Source organism: Tamandua tetradactyla, chromosome 1, assembly GCF_023851605.1.
Source record: "Tamandua tetradactyla isolate mTamTet1 chromosome 1, mTamTet1.pri, whole genome shotgun sequence".
Taxonomy (NCBI): domain Eukaryota; kingdom Metazoa; phylum Chordata; class Mammalia; order Pilosa; family Myrmecophagidae; genus Tamandua; species Tamandua tetradactyla.
In genome coordinates, this window is record NC_135327.1 from 209,351,085 (window position 1) to 209,371,981 (window position 20,897).

The 20,897-nt window shown below is 39.1% G+C and overlaps 1 protein-coding gene and 1 pseudogene across 2 annotated transcripts; both read right to left on the reverse strand.

Moving 5' to 3' along the window:
• Positions 1-1,518: 1,518 nt before the first annotated feature.
• Positions 1,519-3,655, reverse strand: LOC143682628 (DNA polymerase delta subunit 3 pseudogene; annotated as a pseudogene).
• Positions 3,656-5,442: 1,787 nt separating this feature from the next.
• On the reverse strand, positions 5,443-13,208 carry IDI1 (isopentenyl-diphosphate delta isomerase 1). 2 transcript variants are annotated; one of them, XM_077151877.1, is made up of 6 exons: positions 12,724-12,833; positions 11,761-11,870; positions 9,602-9,774; positions 8,895-8,987; positions 7,735-7,865; positions 5,443-7,029 (listed from the first exon to the last, which is right to left on the reverse strand). In XM_077151877.1, exons 3-6 carry the CDS (start codon positions 9,741-9,743, stop codon positions 6,712-6,714), a joined length of 684 nt encoding a protein of 227 aa, XP_077007992.1. In that variant the 5' UTR covers positions 9,744-9,774; positions 11,761-11,870; positions 12,724-12,833; the 3' UTR covers positions 5,443-6,711. The 2 variants fall into 2 exon arrangements, with proteins under 2 accessions (XP_077007992.1, XP_077007989.1); XM_077151874.1 differs by lacking the exon at positions 11,761-11,870 and having other exon boundaries at positions 12,724-13,208.
• Between the last annotated feature and the right edge of the window lie 7,689 nt (positions 13,209-20,897).

The following is a 20,897-nucleotide window of genomic DNA, read 5'->3' on the forward strand; positions in this document are numbered from 1 at the left end:
CCCCCAGGTTCCTACTGGGCTCCAAGCAGAGCTTGTCTCTGTTCTTTAGTTAAGCAGGAATGGTGTTTATTTGCTGAGTGGTAGCTATTAAGAGTTTATATCACTTAGACAGCTGGAGAGATGAGCACAGGTGATTGTGACAGCTGAATCTAAAGTAGGTCAGATGGAGGCGGAAGGTGGCAGCCTGGTAACCAGCAGGCTGGGGAATGAAGAAGGAGTTTCTTCTGTCTCCAAGTTTTCATGCCTATGTAACTGGGTTGAATGTGGGGCCAGCAAGAGCAATCAAAGTCCAGGGAGGTGAGGATGGAGCTTCTACCTTGTGTAGGTCACCTAATGTAAAAAGTTTATATTGTATTCAATAGTTAACAATGTTTAAAATAAAACAAAAACTTCTTAGGGAACCTTAAATGCAGTACCATTTAGTGATGCATATTATGTAAGTCCTGAGAATTAACGACATGGTGCTCTTTTCCTGTGAATGTAATTTTAAAAGATTGGAGAGAAGTTCATTAACCTAAACTAAGAAATAGCAGGTTTCCCTGGTAAGAAGTTTATAAAGTCATAGATGGTAGAAAGAACAGACATCTATCCCAAAAAATTATTTTCCAGATCTTATCAAAATGTGCAGGCATGTATACCAAAATTCATAGCAGCATAAGGTGGAATCAATCCAAATATACATCAACAAATGAATGGATAAACAAAATGTAGAAAACACATAAATGGATATTATTCAGTCATAAAAAGGAATGAAGTTTTGATATGTCTGACAAGATGGATGAACCTCAAATACATTATGTGAAGTGAAAAAAGCCAGACACAAAAGGACAAATACCATCTGATTTCACTTATATGAAATGCTTAGAATAAGCAAATTCGTAAGAGACATAAGGTAGATTACAGTTTCCCAAGGGCTGAGAGTGGGGGTGGGAAGCAAAGGGAGAATCATTGCTTAATGAGGGAAGTTTGAGGTGATGAGAAGGTTTGGGTAATGGATGTTGGGGACAGTGGCACACTATTGTGAACATAACTGATAACCCATATGAGTGGTTAAAATGGGAAATGTTGCGTTGTATATATGCTACCATAATAAAAATAATTTTTAAAATTCAAGGGATGAAAAACACAAGTTCACAGAATACAAAGGAATAAGATGGGTTATTTTTTGAACTATAAATGGGTTGGGAAATACGGTGGGTGGGTGGGACACAGTGGTTTAGTCATTCTGAAAGTCCACTGTGATTTTTTGGGAATTCTTTGGACAGATCAAAGATTGTGTTTAAAGAAAATGTCATTAGAAGGTAAAAGCTTTTGAAATATTTGTTTGCCTCATGTTTCCAGGTGATTTCCTTTTGGTTAAAACCCCAAAGCAGCAAAAACCCCACATGGCTGGAAGAACAGTCTTTTGCTTTAGGTGAGGGAAAGAGCTAGATGAACTCGCACAGTAAATGAACAATCTCTACCTTTTGATCTTCTCCCTTGATCCGCCAAAGTCTCTGACTGATCAGAGATGGCAGTTTATTTCCTCTGAAAGAAGCCAGTAATGGACACTTGTCTATTGGCTTTGCACAGAGCAAGAGCAACAGTCTGTTTCTTGGGGCCCTTTTGTTCCTGTTTGGGTTCTTTTTTTCACAGCCACGGCAGATGGTCTGTGTACTGAGGACATCTTCATCTTGAACTTTTAGTCTTCCTCATCTACAAAGGTGTTAGATTTTAGGATAGGCTTTCATTTTCTTTTGTTTTCTTCACTTGAGTTCTTGATGGAAGGAGGCTCTAGTGCAGTTTTTGACACTGGTTCAGGAGGTGGAGAAACAGGAAAAGGTGGAGATGGTGACTCAGGAGTCCAGGAGAGTCTGGCATGACTTCATCTGCATGGCTGTTGGACTCAGGAAGTCTGATTGTTCTCCACTCTTTCGTGTTTTTGGTTTTTTTGGTATCATCATCAGATAATTCCATTTGCTTCTGCCCCCTTCCCTCCTTTTTTCCTTCTGCTGCATTTTAACAGGCTCTGCTTTTCTGCTGGATTTCTTCAGGCCTGGAGGGACTGCCAGCTTTGGTTCAGTGAGACACTGGGGGTCGTTTCACTATCTACTATCTTTTCTTCTTTCATTACCTGTTCTGAATCTAAATTGGCTTTAAGTCTATTCATGGCAGCTTTTCAAAAAAACTGCTCATCATGTTCCCTTTCCCTGGTACTTTGCTGCCTGCTGAAGTTGCATTTGTAACTTCTATAGCCTGTTTCAGTCTCATTAGTGTCTTGGGCTTTAGAAGCAGTTTTGGAGGCAGGTGAGCCATGACTATTGGTGATCAACTCATTATTGACTGTGTCGCACTTGATACCTGATGATTTGATTGCTCAAACTTCTTGGATGAGAATTCAGCAGCTCTAGGGACTGCAGCTGCACATTATATGACACTAAACTTGCTGCAGTTCTGTAAGCTGCTTTTAAGGATGATATAGTCAGTATTGAACAGAGGCCCACTGTCCTTTAGCATGACTTTCCGGATGCTGTACACATGGATGCTGGAAATCAGAGCCAGCGTGGACTTCATTGCTTTTGTCTTCTCTCACTACTGTAATCCTGTGGCAGGAATGTCCATTCTGAATGAGACACCAAATAGAGTGTTGTGCTGTTGGGTTCTTGAATTTCTCTTTCACTTCCTTTCAATAAAATCATATAGCCAGGATTGGTCTTAGCAACAGCAGTTTCACACAGTCAAAACCTGTCCAAATTCATACCAGGGCCAAGGGTTTCAGGTCTCAAAGGGGCAAACATTAGTGAAAATCAGACCCCTAGTACAATGCAGCTCAGACATTTGTATGTCACAATCTTGTTCTATTCTTGTCTCTATCTTCCGGATAAGGCTGGGCTGCCAGGATGCTGCAGTGCCGGAACCTACCTCCTCTCAGCCCCTCTGGCCACTACAGCTGCAGTTCCTGCCCACTTTGTACTTTTTATCTGTCCTTGTATATACTTTCTTTCAAAATTATTTTTATCCTATTCAACATCAGTCCCTCTAATTTGAAAGCTATAAATTATTGCTAAGTTTAGCCTCTGACCAGGCAATACAGGGACCTCAGAATATTTCAAAACTATTCATCCTGTGTAATGGAGAGGCTAGAGGGAACTGCCTGAAAATGTAGAGCTGTGTTCCAGTAGCCATGTTTCTTGATTGAATAATGATATAGCTTTCACAATGTGACTGTGTGATTGTGAAAACCTTGTGTCTGATGCTCCTTTTATCTACCTTGTCAACAGATGAGTAGAACATATGGAATAAAAATAAATAATAGGGGGAAAAATGTTAAAATAAATTTAGTTTGAAATGCTAGTGATCAATGACAGCGAGGGGTAAGGGATGTGGTATGTATAATTTTTTTGTTTTCATTTTATTTTTTTCCGTTCTTTTTCTTTTTCTGAATTGATGCAAAATGTTCTAAGAAATGATGAATATGCAACTATGTGATGATATTGTGAATTACTGATTATGTATGTAGAATGGAGTATGTTAATGTTTTTGTTAAATTTTTTTTTAATAAATAAATAAAACTATTCATCCTGTATTGGCTCATATGCTATTTTTGTTGAAGATGTCATTTATTATTTGGCCAACATTCATTTAGGATTAGCCTCTTATTTACCACTTTCTTCATAATTATTTTCTGTATCCCTGTCTTTCCATTTGGGTCTCTCCCTTCCATACAAAACTTCATTTAGTGAAGGTTTATTGCTGACAAACAAATTTGTTTATGTCTGCTTGAAAATATTGTTACTTAATTTCATATTTGAATGATATTTTTATTGAGTATAGAATTACAGGGTGGCTCCTTGGTTAGATGGGGTAGGAGGAAAGAAAAAGAAGTTATAAAGCACATTTTTGACAAAATTGGGAAATTTTACTATGGATTATATTTTAGATAAGAATATTCTATTAGTATTAAATTTCATTTTGTGCTAATTGTAGTTATGTAGCAGAATGCACATGTTCTTAGAACATTAAGTCTGAAAGCAGCTTGAAAATATTTCAGCAAATATAGATGAGACTGTGGCAAACTGTTCATAATTGAGAAATCTATGTCAAGGATATATATGGGTGTTGTTACTAACCTTGCAATTTTTCTGTGTGAAATTTTTCAAAATAAAAAGTTGGAAGAAAAACAAATCTCTGCTCTTATGGAGCTCACTTAACTCCTGGTTGGAGCAGACAGATAATAAGTAAACTTTATGCTTATATTAGAAGGTATAAAGTGATAGGGCGAAAAAATAAAGCAAGGTAGAGAATGGGAGATGGGTTGCAATTTAAATAGAATACTTAGGAAGACAGTATTTGAGGAGGGGGTAATGTTGAGCAAAAACGTGGGAATGAGATGTACATATATTGGGGAAAAATTTTCTAGGGAGAAGGAAGGGCCTAGGCTCCGGGAGCATGCCAGGTAAGCCTAAGCAACAGCAAGGCCAGTGAGGCTGGAGCAGAGCAAGTGAAGAGGGGAGTTGTAAATGAGATCCAAGAGGGAACGGGAAAACATCGCACAGGGTCTTGTGGGCTACTGTAAGCATGTTTTTGCTGTTGTATTTTGAGCAGAGGCATGAAACGATAGGATCACTCTGGCTTGTTGTGCTGCAGATAGATATTGCGGGAAAACAAACAAGTCGGGAGGCAGTGGAATAATCCAGTGAGAGATGATGGCAGCTTAGTTCAAATGGTAAAGGCAGTCAGCAATGATAAGATTGCACTTATCTGACTAACTGGATATGGCATATGAAAGAGGGAAGAGAGTTAAGGGTGACCTCAAAGTTTCTAGGCTGAGCATCTGGAAGAACAGAGTTGCCATGAGCTGAGATGAGCAAGACTATGGGATGGGGGTGGGAGGGTAACAGATCAGGGGAGGGGGCATGTCACAAATTAGCTTTGAACATAAGTATAGTTATATATATATTTTGGGGGCACTATGCATCTTAAGCAGTAAGAAAAAGCTTCAAATCGAAATTAGCTTTAAAATTTAAAACAGACCAACACATCTAAATTCTTATGTATGGGATCAGAAGCAGTTCTATTCCAGGGTAGGGACATTAATTTTTACAAAATGTTAAGGAGTTCTAAGCAGGAATTTATCAGGTCAAAGAACATTCACACTTAAATGTTTTGAAGTGACATTATCATAAAATAGCAACAGTAATATCTAATACTTGCCGAGCACTTACAAAAGTGCCAGGTAACGTTCTCAAGCAGCTCTATCCAGTATGGTAGCTATTAGTCATTTGTGGGGCTTAAGCAACTAAATTATATATGGCTCTCAACCTAAAACTTCCTAGAAAATGACACTAAAGAACAGGAAATCTTATAAATTATCTGAAATTACGTGACATTTAACATGTTTAAGCTACTATTGGCAAGTTAATCTATTACTATATAAAAATTTTAACAAACTAGACAACAGTATAAAATGTGGTAAGTTTTTATTGCTCTTACTTATCCATAAAATAAATACATGTTACATAAAGCAGACCTTCTCTAAAATTATAAATACACTGTACCAGGGTAAAGGATGAACTTTTCTATTGAATGTATGTACCATTTAGCTTTGTAAGAAGTAACTTTTTTCATTATTAGACAGCATTTATAAAAATGTCATAAGATTTCAAATCTAAGAAATCTATGATAATTTAAAAAACCAAATTAGTTAAGGTACACTTTTACATATTAATAGACACATATTTCATAACCTGAATCTATTTAACTTGAACATTTCTCCTTTGTTTGTCTCCTATATTCTCCTGAGTTTGTGGAGCAGAGCTTCTTGACTGGAGGCAACTCTGACCCCCAGGGGACATCTGGTAATGTATGGCATCATACTGGTTGTCACAACTGGGTGAGAAAGGTGATTGTGGTCTCTAATGGGTAGAGGCCAGGGATGTTGCTAAACGTCCTACAATGCACAGGGCAGTCCTAGACAAAGAACTGTCTAGCCCCAAATGTCAACAGTGGCAAGGTTAAGCCCATGTAACAGAATAAGACCCAATTTCCATTTTATGAATAGCCTGTCTGTCCACTGTAATTCTGAAAACATGTACTTTACTAATCACCAAGACTATTAAAAGATTTAATCTAATCAATATAAATACCTGCTTACTGCCAAAAGCATTGATTTATTTTAAATTTCAAATGATATTCCAGAATGATTAAACCACAAAAACCACAAAATCAACATACAATGACAGGGATTAGGATATATACCATCTAATTTCCCCTGCTCCACTCTCTTAATAATTAAAGTTATTAGTTCTGTTTTGAGGTATCCACACAAATAGCTTCTTTACACATTTTCCAGTACTATGATTTTAAAAAAGAAAGCAGTGATACATAAAACTTCTGGCAAATAGCAAAGTGCTACAGAAGTATTCTGAAAATGTTTATCACAACAATACTAGAAAAGAAGCACTTCACATATTCGTTCAAATTTGTCATGAGCATGTTTTTCAACAGGTTAATTTATATTCTATTTTACAGTAATGTCTCATAAATGTCTTTTTTTTTTATAAAGAATGCTGCACATTGATGGGGCATATGAAATCAGTCAGTAGTCTTTTCTACCCAAATTCTAGTGTATAAGTATCAATGTATCCAATGAGTGCTCCAAATAGAGAACCAAACGAAAAATTTATTCTAAATTTAGTGTACAGTCAGTACTTGACTATTCCAATTCCACTTTCACATTCTATATATTTTCTCGTGTTCAAAAAACTGATTTAAATGATTTAAATTATCCCACCATTTAAAAAGGAAAGTCTCTGCAATAATTTTAAACCATGGAGTTATCTTAATTTCACCACCGGCTGCTTTTTTCAGAAGTTCTTCTAGTTCTTCTTTTGACACATAACAATAGCTTTTAATCTCATTAGGATCTGGATCCAAAGTTACATTCTTCCTCACAAACAAAATGTAATCAATTTCATGTTCACCCCAAATACCATCAGATTGAGCTTTGTAGTGAATTCGTGTGACATAATTAATTTCTTCTGGAGGAACCTATGACAAAAAAATGTAATAATAAAAGCATCAACAACAAAAGTAGTGTAAAAGTAACTCACCACAGTTCAGTAACATGCTGAATAGCCGTAGTTTGAGAATTGGGATTTTTAAAATATTAACCACCTGTTGATGATACCAAGACTTATTACATTGTTAAGTTTTAAGTTTTAAATTTTTATTCCATAGGCCCAAACATGTAAGTTGATCATTAAAAAAAAGAAAAAAGAGTCACTTAAAGTATGGAAATTGTAATATTCGCCTTCATACTTAAAGATTACTTTTCTGGAGAAAATCAATTTATGGTTTAATTAGATCAGAGATAATTTATTTATCCAGGTCTTATTTAAAGGGTATAATACCAGGAAAAAAAAGATTACTTCAACTCACCCCATTAGGTTTTATTCCAAAGGATATCCGCAAGAAAATACTTATCTTTGATCTGATGAATCATAAAAATATTTAATTTTACATACTGGTTAACAGATCAATCCATCTCGTTACTGAGCTAAACTCTGACAAGTAATGTTAAGAAATCAAAATTTAAATAATCTTCTTTACTCAGGTGCTTTCTGGGGCTAATTATCATTCAAGAAATTACAATCAAAGTCCTATAAATAAATTTGAAAATTTTATTTAAAAAATTTTAATGTATCCTTAGACTTCAACTTGTACTTTTTTAAATTTTGCAATAAAACTGGTTACCTCTTCCATAGGAATTCCTAATTCAGCTTTTAAACGTCTCTGCGCTGCTCGTCTTACTCCAATTGCATCATTTTCTTCAAGCTCTCCTGGATTACTTAGTGGATGGCTACAACAAGTATTGGTAAAACAACCTAAAAATGTCGAAGAGATGTGGATTAATTTTTCAAGGTATATCTGAAAGATTAAAAGTAGCAGAAAAATAAACAAAATGATTCTTTAGGACTTTAAAGTTAGTTGTAATGTGCTATCACCAATCATTTTCAAAAACAGACATTTGTTTTACTCTTTTTTAATGCCTACTTAGTCAAATTACCAATATAGATTAAAATACTTGCACATACAACACAGATATACCTTAGAAATTCTTATCCTTTGCTGTTTAATTAGGCTACACTTATTATATCAGCTTCTTTGGTGTAGATCATGAACTTATGTCATTTCTAGGATTTCTTTCTGACCCTGACTACCTGGAAGTTCAAAGTGAATCTGGTATGTGTTGGGAATGTTTGTTTCTTGTAATTTTTTTTAATTAATAAAAAATTAAAAAAAAAAACACTCCTGGGATGAGCTGGGACCTAGCATCAAGGGATAGAGAAAATCTTCTTGACAGAAGGGGTAAAAGAAAAATGGCACAAACTAAAGTTTCAATGGCTGAGAGATTTCAGAGTCGAGAGATTATCCCAGAGGTTACTCTTACGCATACATAGATATCCCTTTTCAGTTTATGGTGTATTGGAGTGGCTGGAAGGAAGTACCTGAAACTGTTGAGCTGTGTTCCAGCACCCTTGATTCTTGAAAATGACTATATAACAATATAAGTTTTACAATGTGGAAAAAAAAAAAAAAAAGTGAATCTGCACCATGACACTTGCTTGGTAGGTTCCTAGCACACTTTTATCCCCATTCCTTTAAATGTTTTCTCATCCATTCTAAAACATTTCCTTTTGGCCATGGAAGACAACTGCTACGAAAACTATTCTATAGGAAATTACAAGTAACAGGTTCTTAGATGACTAAGAAAGCTTACCTCTAAGTAACATTCTTCAGAGCCTTTTCCCCATCCCCAGGGATATGTTACCAATTTCACTCCCCTTCTCTACTAACAAAGCCATATATTAAATAGAGTTCCTACCAAAATATCGTTCATTAATTAGACTAACCTGGAAAAGTAATTTTAGCATCTGATCTTTGCTGTAGTAGGAGCTTATTTTCTTTGTTGAATAAGAAGACACTAAAAGCTCGATGCAATAATCCTGAAAGCAAAATACAAACAAACAAAAACTATTAATTTAGTTTTAAAATACCAGTTATTTGCCTGAGTATCCACCTGGGCTTCAGATTAATAGTTAACTTGCTGCCAATTTTTGCTTTTTCCCATAGCCTTGTAGTTGGATGAGCGTCTGCATGGCTGCAATGGAGATGAGCACTGGCTATCAGCAAACAAGTCCGCCACCAAGAGGCAGAAATGTAAAAGCCAGCTCTCCTCTGGCCAAATTCCCTCTGGCCCCAGGCAGTCTTCTACTCCTGAAAAAGCTGTGAAGACACATGTTTCCCTTTAAGACACCTGCCTCTCTCTGTTCATTAGAAAGAAAGGAACTAAAGGCTTAACAGTTGCTATTATGTTAATGTCAGTATTATGCTATTCTTTCTTTAAACAGTCAAGGACAGAACAAGTAGGGAGAAGTATCTGTTAAATAAGGACGGTAACAAGGTAGATTTTACTACTATATCATGTACTGAACTGGAACCACAGACAAAATAATGAAATGATTAAGACTCATATCTCCTCTACCAGAATACTTATTCTCTGCTAACCCGAAATATCTACGCAAATCACTTTATAAGAAAGAATAGCTTAAAATACTACCTTTGTCAATGTTTTCATTCAGGTGACAATTCTTTTTGGTCTCAGCTCCAATTTTATTGTCATTTTCATCAATAATAATACACATCTCTGCCAGAAGTTGAACCTGGTGCTCATCGAGATTGTCGGTTTTTATTTCAGGCATTGTTGCAATACGTCTGACCTGTCCTAAAATACTAACATTAAGAAAGGGAAAAGAGAAAGAAATGTCTTTATGTCATTATTTCTCTGAATAAACATGGTAGGGAACAATTACAGATCTCTGAACACACTAAGCAATTGAACCATTTCAATGGGTAAGAATGATTGCTTTTGCTCCTATCTGCAGTATCACTTTTTATTCCCATCAGGGTACCGAAGAATGTTGCTGGCCCATCATTCAGCCCCATCTTGGCCATCACCTCTCCTACACAACTACAGCTGACCTTTTACTAAAGTTAATATTGTCCTTCATGACCCTCTACTAGAACTTGGTATGGTTAATCACTCTTCTTTTGTACAATAGATCTAACCCCAGTATCCTATTTTTCCAGTTTCTATGTTGTTTTATGTGTTCCCATAGCCGCCTCAAATATGTTTCACGGTTCCCTGCCTCTGCACTGTTGCTCAAGAATGCCACATCAACCTGCTGCATTCCAGTCTTCCAGGTCCAATTCATGTGCCACACATTCAATAATCCTTCCCCAATATCCCAATAAAATCTAATCTAGCTTATCTCAATTGGGGCTCCTAATCATAAAAATGACCTGAGTGACTTTTCTCAGTACTCCCATGAGCAGTAAGTATATAGCTACTACTATTTTACATGCACAGGAGAGAACTTAATTTATTATAGTCATTGGATGCCTCAGATCAGCACTTGACAAACTTTTTCTATAAAGGGCCAGCTAGTACCAACTCAGCCCTTGTACAATGAAAACAGCAATAGGCAAGGAATAAACTTAGAATGGCTGTACTCCAATAAAACTCTTATTTATGGGCATCGAACTGTGAATTTCATATCATTTTCACATTACAAAATACTTTCTTCTTGTGATACTTTCCCACTCAAAAATGAAAAAATTCTTAGTTTGCGAGACCTGAATAAACAAGTGGTGGACCAGATTTGGCCCACTGGCATTGTTTTCCCCCATTAACTTAGTTCATGGAGGCTTCTCTTTCTGAACCCTGATAAATCCCCTCCTATGTGACTAAGTTTATAGCACTAAGAAGCATTTTCTACAGTCTGCCTCACACTTTTTGCTCATCTATATCAAGAAGTTTCTAAGCTCTCTGATCTTTGTTATCTTTCAGAGCATCTTATCTGCAGTAGGCCTTTGAAGATTCTATGTGCTCTACTATGTGCCATTTTAAGTTCTCACCCTTTAGGGTCTGGGGTGGGCTGTGTGGTGGTGGTGGAAAGGTGCTGGGGGTCTGCAATGGTGGAAGAATGAAAATAGCATTTATTTCCAAAACCTGGAAAGAAGCTTAGTGATTAAAACCAGAAACCAAGAGGAAAACTACAGCGGAAAAGAAGGTAAATATTGAAAGTTTACTTCAAAGTTATCTGCATTTAAAAAAAGATGTACTAACAACTTTTATAAGTACATTTTCTTATCAGAGAATGCTGAGACTTTTAAAACATGCCAGTGTTTTAAGTCACACTGCTCTTTCAGCATTTTCAGAATTTAGATTTTAAAGCTGAACTTCATAAGCAATCATAAGATAAAATGATTCCTTTTACAAATTTATTCATATAAGTACATAGAAGATACAGGAACACATCAGCCAATCTGAGAAACAGATTGGTCCATCTATTCCCATTGTTCCCCACTTCTCTCCATTTACTCCCAGATGTAAGCCTCCTGAATTTCGTTTTTATTATTCCCTTATGTATATGTGTATATGTGTGTGCGTGCGCGTGTGTGTAGACATGGGGTAGGGTGGTGGGCGAGTGGGTTAACAACATATACGGGTATCTCCAAAGAATAAACTGTTCATTACTCACAGGATTTAAAATGCCTTAAGCAAAAAAGAACTGATTTCATAATTTATGCAGATTCATTAAAAATAAATTTTCTAAAACATGCCGATACATATATAATAATATATATATATATATATATATATATATATATATATATATATATATATATATATAAACCAGGGAACCCGCAATTCACCTCTTAAGCAGAAAGCAAAAAAGTTGAGAAATTGATACCCAAGGAAGACAAGTAAATCGCCTCCCGCATTACAGCGAAAACCAGACTTTCAAGTCAGTTCTCTTCCTTTCCTAAAAGGGAATACCATCAATCAGCAAGTATTGTTCTGATAAAACTCCTTCATTCATTAGAAAACATGAGCAGACTATAAAGTCCAAATGAAATAAAAACTTCTAATCATTTATTTCAAGCGCTACCAATCGTTACCAGACTGTCTCTGCTCACAGGCTCCAATTCAATACCTAACTGCCTTCCGATGGCTGGATCCCATCCTCACCTGGGAACGCCTTCATCTCTGCAAAATTTGGCTTCTTAATTAGGGCTCAGCTTAACTCTGCTCGTTTCTAACGCTATAACTCCCTTTTCGGCCTTGTATAGATTTAACTGCCCGTGGTGTTCCCACAAAAAATAAAGACTGTTTCTACCTGCGTAACATGGAGATTTTCTAAAATATGTTTCAGGATTCCACCTACACCCCCCCCCCCCCAAAAAAAAACTGGGATGGATTTTTTTCCCCAAGTGCGTTTGAATCAGCACTGATGATTCAAAAAAAAAAAAGGCATGCGCTTCCACTAAGCAGCTTATCTAGAACTTTAGGGCTGAAGGGATCATTTGGGAGCATCCAATAACTGAACGTGCTATTGGGACACTGAGCCGTCGAGACGCAGAAACTCCACAGTCTCCGGCGCAGGGTGCAGACTCCTCGTCGATTCGCTTCTCTTCGGTAGTATCCCCGCGCAGCCCGGCAAGGCGGCGGTGACTAGTTTCCCGCGGAGCGCACATCTCCCGAACAGCCCCGGACCCGGCCAGGTTCGTGTACCGCCCCAGCCCGCCTCGCAGCGCCTCGCAGCGCCCCTGCAGCCCCGCCATCCCAGTTCTCCAGGGAGAACAGCCGGGTACCGGACGCCAGTGACCCCGTCTTACCCCGCGCTCTTGCCGCAGGAAACAGCCCGGTCGCTGAGCCGGGCGGTGAGAACGCCGACAGCCGCTGGATGCCCGGCGCGCCTCCTTGGGACTCCAGCAAAGGCGCGCAGGCCCCGCCCCCAGGAGGAGCCGCCCGCCACGCGCCCAACCGCCAGAGCCAGCGCCACCCGGCACGAGCCGCACCACATCTTCCCTGCAGCCAATCGTCCGCCTGCCCGTGCCTGACGTCGTCAGATCTCCTGATGGCTCCACGCTTGGCGCGGGCGGAGCTTCCCCTCCTCCGCCACTCTTTGTGCTCCGCTTCGCCGACTTGGCTCGGACCACTGCGGAGCCTGAGGCAGCCGAGAATTAGCCTTCTGTGCCGCGAGTAGGCGCTCCTTACAGTCCCGAGAGGGACTGTTCGGTGTCCGACAAGCCCCTCTTACTCCGGCCGAGGCGAAGTCCGTAAAGTAGGAAGAAGACTGGGGAAGGGAAACAAAAGAGAAACTGGATAGGTGGAGCTAGCGGCCAACCTGAAGGCCAGCCAATCGCCCTCCCGGCCTGGTCTGTCTTAGCCAATCCTGTAGAGGCAGGGTCTCAAGGCGGGTCTGCAGCGCTGCGGAGCGTGCGTGCTGACGCCGGAACCTCTCTGGAAAGTCTCGCTTTTGGGTGCTTGGGCCGGATTGAGCATTAGGTACTACAAATATGGCAGGAAACATGAACTTGTGACTTCTTGTCAACACGGAAACTTACAGAGGGTAGAAGGAACTTACTTGTGGTGTGAGATAAAGCCAAGTATTGTCACCCTTGGGTTAGCATTTATACAATTTTTTATCCAGCCTTTGAGCTTTGCTTGCTTTCAGAAATTGAGCGCAGGAAGCCACGCTTCCTAACCCTTGTCTGAGCTGTGCTTGCTTTCAGCAACTAAGCACAGGAAGATAGTAATCAAAGAAGACAGCCCAGACGTCCAACGCTGAATATCACGTGCAGATGAAAAATTCAGAATTGCTGTCTGCAGGTAGAAAATTCAAAGGTGCCAACTGCAGGTGGAAAGGGTTGAAGTACTGAGTGGGACTAGTTGCACATACCCAAGAAGCCCCTTATCCCCCATAAAAGAACTTCCCTCAGCTCCCTTCTGGGAGAAGGTGCCTATAGGACATGAGTCCACCCTTCTCCATTCTTTGGTCAAAGAATAAAGTGCTGCTTTGCTTTACTGAACGTGGTTTTGTTCTGTCGGTGCGAGCGATACTGGACAGGATATCTGTTTTGAGGGTTCTTCCCACAGCATTTTGGAAACTCCGCCAGGAGGGTGTTAGCTCTTTCTGTCTTAAGAAAATACAGGAAGTACTGAGGCTCTCCTGTCTGCTGTTGTGCTGGTTTGAATCTGTTGTGTACCCCAGAAAAGTCAAGTTCTCTAATCCTTATTCAGTATTGTTAGATGGGTGATGTGACTCACCCAGTTGTGGTGATGGTAGCTTTTGATTAGATGATGTCCATTGAAATGTGTCTCCACCCATTCAAGGTGGGGTTGCTTGCTGGAGCCCTTTAGGAAGGAACCATATTGGGAAAGTTTTAGAACCAACAGAGCCCACACAGCCAGAGACCTTTGGAAATGAAGAAGAGAAACAGTCCCAGGGAGAGAAAGCTAGCAGTGTTGCCATGTGCCATTCCAGTGACAGAAGTGTTCTGGAACTAAGCCCCCAGAATAAGAAACTTGCTAAGTCAAGGACTTATTTCGGCCTTGTAGATCAGCTTGTGACTCCTCTATCCTTTCAATTAAGAAACCCAGTGGGGAATATGGGATAGCATAAGATTTAAGAGCAGTCAGTGAGGCCAAGGAAGACATCCATCCTGTAGTCCCAAATCCCCTACACCTTGCTAGCTTCTCTACCCTCTGAGAACACTTCATACACGATACTGGATCTCAAGGATGACTTTTTCCTGCATTCCTCTAGCCTGGGAGTCCCAAGAGATACTTGCCTTTGAATGGCAAGACCCAGACACCCTGCAAAAGCAGCAGTTCTCCTGGACAGTCCTGCTCCAAGGATTTAAAAACTCCCCAGCTATTTTTGAGAAATTTTAGCAAAAGATTTAAGTGATCTTCACCTTGACCGAGGAGTTCTGCTTCAGTTATGTAGATGACCTGCTTATAGCCAGCCCATCCAAACTATCAGAAACACACTTATCACCTTAAACCATTTGGCCAAAAAGGGCTATATAGTATCCAAAAAGAAGGCTCTAATCTTACTCGCTAAGGTCGCCTACTTAGGATTTACTCTAACCAAAGAAGGTAGGAATCTCTCAAGAAAGGAAGTTGTTTGTAGTCTGGCTCCACCCTGAAAAAATAGAAAACTCATGGGCTTCTTGGTCATGGCAGAGTGGCAGCTGTGGATACCAACTTTGGCCTAATAGCCAAACCCCTCTGTGAGCAACTTAAGGGCAAAGAGGAAGTCCCTATAGAGTGGGGACCAGAATGTCCTTAGAAAGCTAAAAACCTTATTGCTATTAGTTCCAGCTCTAGGTCTTCCATCCTTGCCTAAGCCTTTTCATCTCTTCATCCATGAGAAAGCCGGAATAGACCCTTGGGACATTAACCCAAAAGCTAGGATCTCTAACTAAAGTGGTAGTATATTTCTCAAAACCGACTAGACTGCACAGGGCTGGCCACCCTGCCTAAGGGGAGTAGCAGAACCAGTTCCTTTACAAAGGAAGCAGAGAAACTTTTGGCCACCCTGTAACCTTATGGACATAACCCAAGTGCAGGCCCTAGTTAAGGCCAAAAGGACTGAATGGCTCTCACAAGGAAGGGCAATTCAGACCCAAGGCTTGATATTAGACAACCTAACAGTAACTATTAAAACATGCCAAGTCCTAACCCTCCCCTCCACCCCTGCCACTTTGTTGCCAGAAGGACCAAGAGCATTAGAGCATGACTATTGAAATAATAGATGCACTCTACTCCAGTAGGCTAGATTTAGAAAGTGAGCAATTCCCCATGCAAAAGAGGAATGGCTTACAGATGGAAGCAGTTACATAAGAGAAGAGGCTAGCTGCATAGGCAGTGCTTTATTTAGACAAACATTGGAGGCAAGAGCATTGCCTCAGGGAATCTCTGCCCAGAAAGCAGAACACATAGTCCTGACCCAAGCTTTGGAATTAGATAAAGACAAAGTAGTAAACATTTATGCAGACTGTAAGGATGTTTATGACATCCTCCATGCCCAAAGAGCTGTCTGTAAGAAGAGGGAAATGTACATCTCAGAGCATCAACGGGTAAAACATGGTGCCAATATATTGCAACTCCTAGCAGCAGTAAAACTCCCTAAGAAAGTGGCAGTAACCCATTTCAGAGGACGCCAAAAAGGGGCGGCTAAATTAATTAAAGGGAAAACCAAGGCAGATTCCGTTGCAAAAATTTCCTTGTTCATATGTATATACAAGGAAATTTCAAGTAACTCCTAGTGACAATAGATCCCTTGTCGGGGTGGGGGGTGGGAGGATAGAAGCATTTCTGGCTTGAACAGAGACTTCAGCTGAAGTCCCCAAGGCCCTGTTAAAGGAGATAATCCCCAGATTTGGGGCTCCCCACCCCGTTCACTCCAAAGTGAATGGAAACCACATTCTATTTGGACACTTCAGTTCTCAGAGTAGTGGAATGAACTAATCAAATACTCAAAAGAACACTGACTAAATTGTGTCAGGAAACATAGGAAGGATGGATTCAACTTCTCCCCATAGCCCTCCTTCAAAGTGCCTGGCCCCTCACGGTAAACTAACACTAAGTACTTCTGAATTAAAGCATGGGTGGCCAATTTCACCCTTTAGAAGTTGAACTGATAAGACATGTTCTACAAGCAGGTGAAACTGTGAAAGCCCTCAGCATATGGCAATCAAGTCCAACCTAAGCCACGTCCTTTCAGGCCAGGAGACAGGGTATATTTCAAAACTTTGAAGATTGGGAGCCCCCAGGACCAGCTCATATTCAAATGGAAGGGACCATACCTGGTGATTTTAACCACCCATTCAATCTTAAAATTTCAGGGCATTACCCCATGGATCCATCATACCAGAGTAAAAAGAGCAGCTGAGCATGCTTTACCTGAACAAAGCCAGCCCCTATACTCCTGTGAACCTTTATCAGACATGAAGTTATTGTTTAAGTGAGAGCAAAAAGCTAAGTAATCTGCATGCCTAAACTAAACGTAGAATTGCTCTGTATATTTTTCATTATTGCTGTCATAATACTGGCGATCCTGTGTTGCATTTGTGGGTCAGGGAATCTCTTTGAGTGTAAAGAGTGGCCTGCTCAGCTGTAAGCTTGACTAATACAACAAAAAACTTATCTGCTTTTGGCCTTTCTAACCCTTAACATCTCTGATCTGCAAGCTCAAAATGGCAGGATAACTTTATCATAAGAACCTTTCAATAGACAGTCTTTAGAAAAATCCAAGTTTTATGAGAAACCAACGGGTTCCTATGTGCATGAAAAGATGACATATAGCAGTCCTAAGAATCACTTGCCTTTTGAAGGTATAGAAAGAGCCACCTTTGATTCCCAAGTCAGGATTCTTCAATGTGTAAATAACATTCGGATAAGGAGTCAGTGTACCATAAGATATCTGAAACCTGATGTCTGTATTTACCAGCCTACTGGCCATACTGAAAATAAATGTGCCCTGGGTATGGTGGTAGCTGGACCAGGGTCATTGGACTGTTAGTCCCCTGGCAGGATTTTGCCTATCATCAGCCTACTTTATGGAACCTAATAGCCACAGTAGAAGAACTTGCCAACACCATTACTGCAGCTGTCAAAGAAGTCTGGGTTTCCATAGACACATTAGCAAATGTCACAGATAATCAGGTGCCCCTGGACTATCTTCTGACAGAGCAAGGAAGGGTATGTGCAATAGCAAATAGTTCCTACTGTGCATGGATAAACACCTCAACCCAGACTGAGTTAAACATAGAGGCTGAACACCCAAGTCACTTGGTTACAAAATATCAACAATCCTTTTGTACCATAGATATATAGGGCCATCAAAGATCACATGCCTAAATTATCATAGTTCCTACCCATAACATCTCCTAATAATTATTTTCATGCTGTTAATATTTGGTCCCTGCCTTCTTAACTGTTTGGTATCCTTCGTGACTAGAAGGCTAGAGCCTATTAAGCTGCAAATGATCATAACCCAGAGCTTTGAACAACTGGTCATCAGCCTGTTGACAGTCAAACATACCTTAAGGTAGTTAGGGAATGATTTTGCTCCTCTCCTAGGCCCTTTGACTACATCCATGCGCAGCAGGAAACAGCTATAGACATCAGATCTCCTGCCCTTAACTTCCCTGAAGAATGAGGATCTGTATATAGACAAAGGGGGATTGTTACCAGGACAGAGCATCCCCCTTGGAGGAGCATTTATAAAAATTCCTATCCAGCCTTTGTCTGAGCTATGCTTCTCTCAGGAAACTAAGCACAGGGAGTTTAGCTATTTCCTTCAATTCTGTGTGCAAAATTTAAAATATTGAATTTTTTGGCTAAGCATGATATAGTACAGCAGTTTTCAAACTTTGGTTTCAGGACACTTACACTCTTAAAATGTATTGAGGGTCTCAAAGAACTTTTTCTTACTGTTGTTTCTAGCGATCCCTCTTTATCCTATTAGAAATGAAAGCTGATACATTAAAATATTTAGTTCAACCCTAGAAAAGCCATATTTTAATCAAAATCCCATTTCGTAAAGGCAGAATAATCCCTATTCAATACTGCATGTTTGAATCTGTAATTAGATCATCTCCCTGGAGATGTAACCAATCAAGAGTGGTTGTTAAATTGGATTACAGGTGACGACATGTCTCCACCCATTTGGGTGGGTCTTGATAAGTTTCTGGAGTCCTATAAAAGAGGAAACATTTTGGAGAATGAAGGAGATTCAGAGCGAGCGGGGCAGAACGACATAGCCACGAGAAGCAGAGTTCACCAGCCAGCGACCTTTGGAGATGAAGAAGGAAAATGCCTTCTGGGGAGCTTCATGAAGCAGTAAGCCAGGAGAAAAAGCTAGCAGATGACACTGTGTTTGCCATGTGCCCTTCCAGATGAGAAACTGACTGTGTTCGCCTTATGCCCTTCCATTTGAGAGAGAAACCGTGAACTTCATCTGCCTTCTTGAACCAAGGTATCTTTCCCTGGATGCCTTAAATTGGACATTTCTATGGACTTGTTTTAATTGGGACATTTTCTTGGCCTTAGAACTGTAAACTAGCAACTGATTAAATTCCTCTTTTTAAAAGTCAAAAAAAAATATTTAGTTCATTTAAAAATAACAGCGATAAACCCTTTACATATTAACATGAATGACCTTTTTTTATAAGAAATAATTATTTTTCCCCAAACAACAAAAAATTAGGGGTGGCTTTTTTGTTTTTTTAATTACAGTTTTGCAAATCTCTTTACTCTCTGGCTTAACAGAACACAGCTGTTTCCGCATTCAGTCTTTTGCTATATGTTGTTTTGAGAGAAGAATATGAAGAAAATCTGGCTTCATACAGATATGTAGTTGGAAAATGGAGAAATATTTTAGTAGCCTTTTCAGATAATCGTGATTATTTTTTTTTTGGTACTATACCAAAACACTACAAATAGTATGTGGGGAGGATATGGTTAAAGCATTTGTAAGCTTGCTCTGTGTTTGCATGTCCTGTTTGTTTTGTCAACTTGAAGCTGAAAACAGCTTAAGATGTTTGTCTGCTTGGTTGTGTCATTTGCATTTTTGCCTACTTTGCTTCTCTGTGACATTTGCTTATCTGGAACATATATTCCTGCTCAAGAGAAAATTCCTGCTTTGTTCTTAAAGATACCTCCTCAAGGCAAACGGGAACCTCCCCTGGTGTTCAATGGATAGCTTAACTCCAGATGGCCCCTTAACCGGATAAACAGCTAGTAGAAAATAAACTCGAGGCTCTGGCTCTCACAAAGACTTCCTTGCTTTCTGACTTTGTGTCAAAGGGTTTTCTTCTCCTGCAGATTCTTGTAGGACAAAGAATAACTGCCATATATGGTGTCATCCACGGTAGTAGATTTTTTTTAGTGGTCAAAAATCACTTTATTAAAACATTCTTCAGCAGTAGGAAGAGAACAGTAAAATAACCACATAGTCAACATTCATTTTAGAATCTTTGATTAGAAAGTATAATTTTTTTTTAAAATTGGCAAATTTGCTGCTAATCAGTTACATCAACTGTTATGATTCTTTTCAATCATCATTAATTCTCTGACTAACCATTGTTTTATGACTTCATTATTCATTTAAGAAGTATGGCAATCCCTGAAATGAACTAAAGCCAAAAGTTCTCAACAGGTATATTAAGGAAAAAACTGAAAACTTTTGTTGACGCATAGAACCTACTTATCTCTTGGACAGAGACTGCTTGGAAACAGTAGGCTCAAGCAAAAAAAATTTGTTTCCTCTGAGACTTTTCCTTAGCAAGCTATTGAGTATTGTACTATGTTAAAGGGGATACATGTATTTCTGTCCTTACATGTTTATTTTTTTATTGTTAAATCTTTTTTTTCTTTTGCTGTTTTTAAAAATTGCTTTTAATAGAGAAATACATCATCTGTTTGCAAAATAGCTCTGGAAAGATACGAAGAGTACAGATACTACAAAACAAAGCAAACTCCAAAGCAATAGTCTGATCTCCTTGTTATGAAGATTAGAATTAAAAAGTCATTACACAAAAAATGTCCATGCTTCCAGCTTGGCAAAACTTCGGTGCAGTTACACGAAACATTTAATAAACTGATTTTTTCCCCCAATGTGTAAACAAAATGACAAGACTAAGTCTGTGCCTGGCAATTTCAATCTAACTCTGAAGCTACACAAAATACACAGATACCTTGTACAGTTCACCTGTTAGTATGACCATCTTTTTCTCAGGAGCTGTAAGGGAAGGGAAGGTGACAGCAGCAGATTTTTAAAGGTTAGTTACTATTTGAAATCTGAAACCGCATCAGTGAACATTTTACATTCTGTTATATTAAAATAAATTGATTTAAATTGCACCTTGAATGCATATTTTTCTATGCATGATCTTGTAATATGCACTGGACATTTGAAAATGATTAAATTATGCGGACCTTCCAAATACAGGCACATTTCATTATTCAATACTAAAAAAAAATCATGTGTTACTAA

Bases quoted from the DNA above. Each gene is read 5' to 3' on its own strand.
- IDI1 (XM_077151874.1), bottom strand. From the start codon at position 12,911: ATGTGGTGCGGCTCGTGCCGGGTGGCGCTGGCTCTGGCGGTTGGGCGC. The intron at 8,988-9,601 runs GTAGTATTTTAA...TTTTGCTTTCAG, and splicing joins GAATGAAAACATTGACAAAG to GATTATTGCATCGAGCTTTT. The intron at 7,030-7,734 runs GTAACCAGTTTT...TTTTTGTCATAG, and splicing joins TAGGAATTCCTATGGAAGAG to GTTCCTCCAGAAGAAATTAA.